Below are 7587 nucleotides of genomic sequence, written 5' to 3'. Positions count from 1 at the left end.
TCTCCACAGTGGTACAGGAGACCAAGAACACCCAAAAACAGAAGACCAGAGCACTGATGTGTGGACAATCTTGAGGGTTTAAAAGGTATGATATGAAAAATTAACAGACTTGTTTCAGTCTTTTTACTGACAATGTTGACTGAAATATTTTATATACTGTATATAATGCAAATGTTTGGTTATTGCTAATACTATGAATTGTAGTGAATTGTAGGAACCCTAAAACATGGAACCAGAAGTCACTTTCAACAGGACTAGCATTGTGACTGCCATACATCCCTGCTATGAAATGGATGACTTCAATTTCATACTGACAAAAACTCCTTCCACTATATGTGTATTATTATATTTTTTCCTAATGTTATTGTCTGTTATCACAATATGCGGAAACCTTCTTGTTATAATCTCCATCTTTTATTTCCAACAGCTCCACACTCCTACTAACTACCTTATTCTCTCTCTGGCTGTGGCTGACCTGCTTGTTGGGATCATAGTCTTTCCCTTCAGCATGGCATTCTCACTAAGCTCATGTCTGTATCATGAGGGTTTATTTTGCAAAGTACGAGGCAGTTTTGATATAACACTGAGCACAGCTTCTATTCTGCACTTATGTTGTATTGCTATTGACAGATATTATGCAGTGTGTCAGCCACTGACCTACAGAAGTAAAATAAACCATTGTGTTGTTGTGATCATGATTGCGGTTTGCTGGGGGGGTTCTGCTCTAATTGCAATAAGCATCACAATTGCTGGATTAAATAATGATAAATGTGGGGAAAGGTGTTTCATTGATGTACTTATATTTAACACTATTGGACCTATTTTCTCATTTTACCTCCCAGTGATCATAATGCTCTGTATCTACCTAAAAATTTTCCTTGTTGCACAGAAACAGGCACGCAGCATCCAGAACACAACCTATCAGAGCAAAAAGTCTGGAGCTACAGTCAGTAAGAATGAGAGAAAGGCTACCAAAACTCTGGTTATCGTTTTAGGAGTCTTTCTTTTATGTTGGACTCCTTTCTTTCTTTGTACCACTATTTTGCCTTTCAGTAATGACCCAGTGCCAGTTCCTGTAATTGAAACACTTAACTGGCTTACATTGTCAAACTCCATGCTCAATCCCTTTATTTATGCTTTCTTTTACAGCTGGTTCAGATCAGCTTTTAGAATGATAATTTCTGGGAAAATATTTCATGATGATTATACTAATTCAAAACTGTCTTGACATGTTATATAACATACATTATATACAGTATATACAGTATATTTATACAATCACCTAAAGGATTATAAGGAACACCCTAGTCATACCGTGTTTGACCCCCTTTCACCTTCAGAACTGCCTTAATTCTTTGTGGCATTGATTCAGCAAGGTGCTGGAAGCAGTCTTTAGAAATGATGGCCCATATTGATAGGATAGCATCTTGCAGTTGATGGAGATTTGTGGGATGCACATCCAGGGCACAAAGCTCCTGTTCCACCACATCGCAAAGATTCTATTGGTTTGAGATCTGGTGACTGTGGGGGCCATTTTAGTACAGTGAACTCATTGTCATGTTCAAGAAACCAATTTGAAATGATTCAAGCTTTGTGACATGGAGCATTATCCTGCTGGAAGTAGCCATCAGAGGATTGGTACAGGTGGTCATGGTGGTAAAGGGATGGACATGGTCAGAAACAATGCTCATGTAGGCATTTAAACGATGCCCAATTGGTACTAAGAGGCCTAAAGTGTGCCAAGAAAACATCCCCCACACCATTACACCACAACCAGCAGCCTGCACAGTGGTAACAAGGCATGACAGATCCATGTTCTCATTTTTTTTAGCCAAATTCTGACTCTACTATCTGAATGTCTCAACAGAAATTGAGACTCATCAGACCAGGCAACATTTTTACAGTCTTCAACTGTCCAATTTTGGTGAGCTCATGCAAATTGTAGCCTCATTTTCCTATTTTTAGTGGAGATGAGTGGTACCCGTGGGGTCTTCTGCTGGTGTAGCCCATCCGCATCAAGGTTGTGCATGTTGTGGCATCACAAATGCTTTGCTGCACACCTTGGTTGTAATGAGTGGTTATTTGAGTCAAAGTTGATCTTCTATCAGCTGGAATCAGTGCGCTCCATTCTCCTCTGACCTCTAGGATCAACAAAGCATTTTCGCCCAGAGGACTGCTGCATACTGGATTTTTTTACTTTTTCAGACCATTCTTTGTAATCCCTAGAAATGGTTGGGCGGAAAATCCCAGTAACTGAGCAGATTGTGAAATACTCAGACCAGCCCGTCTGGCACCAACAACCATGCCACGCTCAAAGTTGCTTAGATCACCTCTTTCCTATTCTGACATTCAGTTTGGAGTTCAAGAGATTGTCTAGACCTGGACCACACCCCTAAATGCATTGAAGCAGCTGCCATGTGATTGGTTGATTAGATAATTGCATTAACGAGAAATCTTACAGGTGTTCCTAATAATCTTGTAGGTGAGTGTGTATTTTGAAATAGCCTACGATAATGGCACAATAAATATAATCTTTACACTCTGTCATATATATATTACTATTCTACATTACTAGTCTATAGCTTACATTGTACTGAAAATTGCATATGTATGCAAACATGATGAAAATACTTAAAGATGCATTGCATTTATAATAAATCTTCCAACAAATAATGAGAAATCAAAGTTACAACCGCAAAATAAGGTGAATTACTTTAAGCAAAAAGTACATATGTCCATCAAACACCCAAGATTAAAGCTTTTATAAAAATTAAAGCCATGTTAAAGGAATGCAATTAAAGTGCCCATATTATGAAAAAGTCACTTTTTCTGGGATTTGGGGTGTTCTTTTGTGTCTCTGGTGCTTCCACACGCATACAAATCCATCCATGCTGTTTTGAGCGAGATACGGTTTCTGAATGTGTCCTGCCTTCAGTCTCCGGGTGAGCTGTTCAAAATCGGCATGGCTTGTGACATGCCGAAAGGAACTGGCTAACCGCAACCGTTAGCTAATAGCATTAGCGTTAGCGTTAGCATATGCTAACGCTAGCATGCTATCTTGTTCTCAATAGCAAAGCACTGCTACAACACACACAACTTCACCATAATCTACAAAATAACTATTTACATGTGCGCCCTCATTTAGAAGTCTCCCAGCTAATCCTGCCTTGTAACTGACCGAAGTTGGAGAAACAGCCTTTTTACTGTCTATGGAGCTAGCTAGCTGACATGATCTACATCTGAGGTACTGTGCATGTGCGATTGCAATCAAAGATAGTACAGAAGAAGAAGAAAAGAGCTCTCACTCTGTAGCTAAAACAGAGACCAGGTGAAAAGAGGATCTGCAGCAGTGAGAGAGAGCTGTGCAGTACAACAAAAATATGGTGTTTTTTGAAAATTAAACCATGTAAACCTATTCTGGTACAACCTTAAAATACAATTATGAACCTGAAAATGAGCATAATATGGGCGCTTTAAGTTACTTTAATGTTGACTCTTAATTTAATAAATAAGAAGCTTATTTGTAACCTGTGTCTGTCATGTTGGGCATCTAAATGAGCCCGCTTGTCCTGATGCAATTTCTGTAAGCTTTGTGAACAATTGATATTGATATTATTATTGATTTGCAAATAGGAGCAACAGGGAAGTTAGGTTCCACCACAGAAGCACTTCGAGGAGGCCTTATGCCTGGCTCCATCTATACATCTTCCCGGTAATGGCCCTAACTGAATGGAAACAGTGAGGCACAATAACTGGTCATTTTATTCTATGTAGTGTGTCACGGTTAGAGATGCTGTGTGTACGAAGCCACACAGGGCCCGACTGAAATTCAGTCATGTATAATTTTGTTGTCGTGTTGCTATGATGACTTTATCAATGCTGAGATCAATTAAATTCATTCATTTTGTTCATAAATGGACACCTATAAACTGTGGCTGTGTTGCATCTAATATGTAATGCAGCCGCCCGCCACTAGGTGGACAGCAGCCCAGGTAAAGGGGTTTGTGAACATCCTGCTGCTGTCCCAGGTGTTTTTGACTAGCCATTGATATGGGATGGAACAGATGACCCCTGAGTTCCAAATCGCAAACTACATACTATATACTGTATATTATAATACTAGTTAGCCAGCAAAAGTAAGTACGTTCCAATAGTAAGCCAAGTGAAGTATGCCAAAAATATAAAACCATATAACCACTCGGCTGGAGCAATGTGTAGGTCAGGATCAACATTAGCCACACTGCTAAGTCGTTAGTTACGCGAAGGGGTGGTGGTACTGTACAACATTGTAAACTGGGCTATATGGATTATCAGTGTTTTGGCAGAATGCCAGAATTAGAAATAAGCTGAGGACTAATGTGAGTAAATAAATGTATTATAATAAATGTATATGTATAATAAATATAATAAATGTATTTTGCTGTTGGCAGAATTGAGAAACGTATGTCTTGCACCTCTCCCTCCGTGCTGTTTGCTCGTTGCATTGGCTGGACAATGATAGTTTCTTTTTTTGTTTTAGAGCTGGAGTTAATTGTAAGAGATAACTTTGTAGTAATATAGAGAGGTTACAGAGTAGTCCTTGTCACCAATATGACATTGAATAAATGCCGAATTACACTGTGAGATCCCGCTTTTTTCTTAAAGATAACGCAGCTCATCGCGGCAATAACTTATTTAAAAACATTTACCCACTTGTGAAAACCCTACCCCCTTACTGACGATTGTCTGGCGCTGAGTGTTTTAATGCCACTATTTAATCATTTAAACTGATCTTAATTATTGCATATTTAATGAGTTTTCGATAGTAAATGTGGTGAGTTAATGTAAAGGAGAATTAGGCTTCTTGTTTTTTTTTGGCCCACTGTCTGTAAATATCTATTTACATTTAAAACCATGCCTATTCCTGACTGATCAGATTGTAATAAGAATCATTAGACCTTATTTATTCTTTCAATCAGTAGAAACTCATTTAGGAGTGAACAATTATTTAATAAAATGTGCCCTGATAAAAGATTTTAGGCGATTAGTCCTGGAAGAATACGGAAGGAAGCCTGGCCGGAGTGCTGAAGATGAGCTGGAGGCGAAGGGGTGGAGGTGGGTCGTGACAACACTGAGTTACGGAAGAGAAGAGCATGTTTAAATATTGGCAGCATGAATATGATTGGCTGAAAGAGGAAGTGGCTGAATCTGATTGGTTTAGCTGAATGTGTAAAACACCCTTAATTCACTTGTAGAAACCGGGAGAGAGGAAGGGCTTATGAAGTAAGATAGCCTCTCTGTCTGAACTTACGCTATAGCGTCATTTGTCTGCCGCACCCTTACTTCCAACGTCTAATGTTCTAAAGTCTTTGCTAGCAGTTCAATTTTACTATTGTTTATAATTAACCAGCAATCTAAATTATAACAATTGGTAAATCTGATAAATTACAGACAAATTCATCCAAATAAAATACATTGTTTTACGAAGATAAAATGTTTTATTAAAAATAAATTTGGCCCCACACGAAGCCACTGAATAGCAGTGCTCAACGTACAAACTGTACACATACAGTATTTACATTTCAGAACTTGCCCTGAGCATCTATGTCACTAAATCATAAGCATTCCAAGCAACATAAGTGTTTTATTATTAATATAACCTACAATGTTAAGAGAAATGCAGCTAACAATGCAGTGTTGATAAACACGCTAAAAACCAATTATGCGTCTTGATAACACACCAAAATGGCATATGAATTGTCATACATACGCCACTTTATGAGATCAGTCTGTGCAGTTTCTAGACTTGTAACACATTTTCTACATGGGCCCCTCAGAAAGAAAAGGAGCTGCTTGCTTCCTTTCAAAAAAGCAGCAACAGCCCTCTCTTGTACATGCCTTTTTTAAATTATATTTTAAGATACACGTACGAAAGTTTTCCCTGGGCAATTTTGAGTGTTGATGCTCCAAACACAATACATGCCCATCTTCTAAAGGCAGGGAGAAAAAAGAGCTAATAGCTTTGTGCTAATAGCTTTGTGCTAACAGCGACTTCTGCCTTTCCTTTTTCTCTCTCTGTAAATGTAATTCTCCCCGAAGCTCTAAATGGAAGAGGGAAGCACTCTGCGCCGTCAACCAACTAACCCATTGCCAGCACAGAACTTTTATGTTGTTATTGTTTTTAATGGTAATAGGTTGAATGTAAGCAATGTGTCCCATTATTTCACGCTCACACCCCACTTTTATTTCAGGGAGATGTAATGTATGGTTTAGCCAACGGCCAGCTTCACCGGACTTATTTTCCCTGGGCGCCTGAACCTACAAGCCAGCAATATGCCCAAGGGACTTTAGCATCTGACCACCGATGCAGAGATTTGGCACGAAAGTGTTTACTTATTTCTCTGAGCGCGTGAACTGACGAGGCCAGCAACTCTGTAGTTTTCTCTGGACCCCTGCCAAACCTGACCAGCGATGAAATGTACAGCCGCATGTTATCCTTCAGCCGCTGGTTGTTGGGGTGGTGCCCAGCTAATGATGTGGTCTATGTGAATAACTGGGGGGCATTCTGGGGAAAGCCTGGTCTGATTGAGAGAGACGGCATTCATCCCACCTGGGACGGAGCCGGTTCTCATATCAAAAAATCTGACCGAAGTCTATTATCGGTCATAAACCATGACAACCCAAGTTTGATATTAGTAATCAGAGGTGCAGTGCAATGCGCCCCTCTGTGCTTCCGTTGGAGCAGTCGCCCCACTCATAGTCTAATAAGCACGGTGTCTGTACCCGACTCAGATCGGTTAAATCAAAGGTAAACAAAGATGCGCTATACTCTAGCCTGGGTAAACCCTGACGAACTTCCGGCAAATTTGAGATTTGCTCTGCAGGTCAGTCTGGCGAAGAGCCCATTCAAACCCATTTCCAATGTTCTCAAAATTGAGGCACCAATCACAACCGCTGAGGCGGGCTTAACACCAATCATGACCGTTGAGGCGGGCTTTACCGAGACGAGGATAGCGCAGCAACGGCGAGCAGCTTTTGTTTACATTCAACATGACGGCCATGACTGCGGCGAGCTGCAGGTCAGTCTGACATATGGGCGATTTCATGGCGGTCAACGTTACAATTAACTGACAACAGAAGTTATACTAGTTACAGTTCTCAAGGACGCACGCGACACACGGACAGAGATACTCTTTTTCCTTTCTCTCAACTTCTCCGCCCGTGTGTGCGCGTACTGCATCGCTTCATGCCGGTGAAGCGTGGTCCGCTTATTCTTGCACATGCGGGAACCTCCGTGAATTAACCTGCAACATGTCAGCTGTTTGGACATTCTTCAGCGTGTGTGCAGAAGATAACAAGTTTACAATATGCAACACCTGCAAGGAAAAAGTAGGGGGCGTGGACTTCTTATGTACTGTCTATGGGGGTGGAGGGACGACACCAAAACCACAATCACATTTTTTTAGTTGGATATTGGATGTGAAAAGCGTCACCTGGATCATTGGTCTGATTGGTTGAAGGACTATCCAATTGCCTCAGAGGCATTTGAGTGGCGTCCGTGGGGGAGGCCTTTGGAAATGAACTGTCAATGAACCTTTCCCAGACCCA

The 7587-nt window shown here is 40.5% G+C and overlaps 1 protein-coding gene across 1 annotated transcript; it reads left to right on the top strand.

Moving 5' to 3' along the window:
* The first annotated feature begins 358 nt into the window (after nt 1-358).
* LOC120546387 (trace amine-associated receptor 1-like) lies at nt 359-1228 on the top strand. Its single transcript, XM_039781314.1, has 2 exons — nt 359-554; nt 627-1228. Exons 1-2 carry the CDS (start codon nt 359-361, stop codon nt 1226-1228), a joined length of 798 nt encoding a protein of 265 aa, XP_039637248.1.
* The last annotated feature ends 6359 nt before the right edge of the window (nt 1229-7587 follow it).

This window comes from Perca fluviatilis, chromosome 18, assembly GCF_010015445.1.
Source record: "Perca fluviatilis chromosome 18, GENO_Pfluv_1.0, whole genome shotgun sequence".
NCBI lineage: Eukaryota > Metazoa > Chordata > Actinopteri > Perciformes > Percidae > Perca > Perca fluviatilis.
This window is presented reverse-complemented; position numbering and strand designations above follow the sequence as displayed.

Excerpts from the sequence above, each read along its gene's own strand:
- LOC120546387 (XM_039781314.1), top strand. The coding sequence starts at position 359 with ATGTTATTGTCTGTTATCACAATATGCGGAAACCTTCTTGTTATAATC. Across the intron at positions 555-626 it reads GTATCATGAGGGTTTATTTT|ACAGATATTATGCAGTGTGT; the intron begins GCAAAGTACGAG and ends GTATTGCTATTG.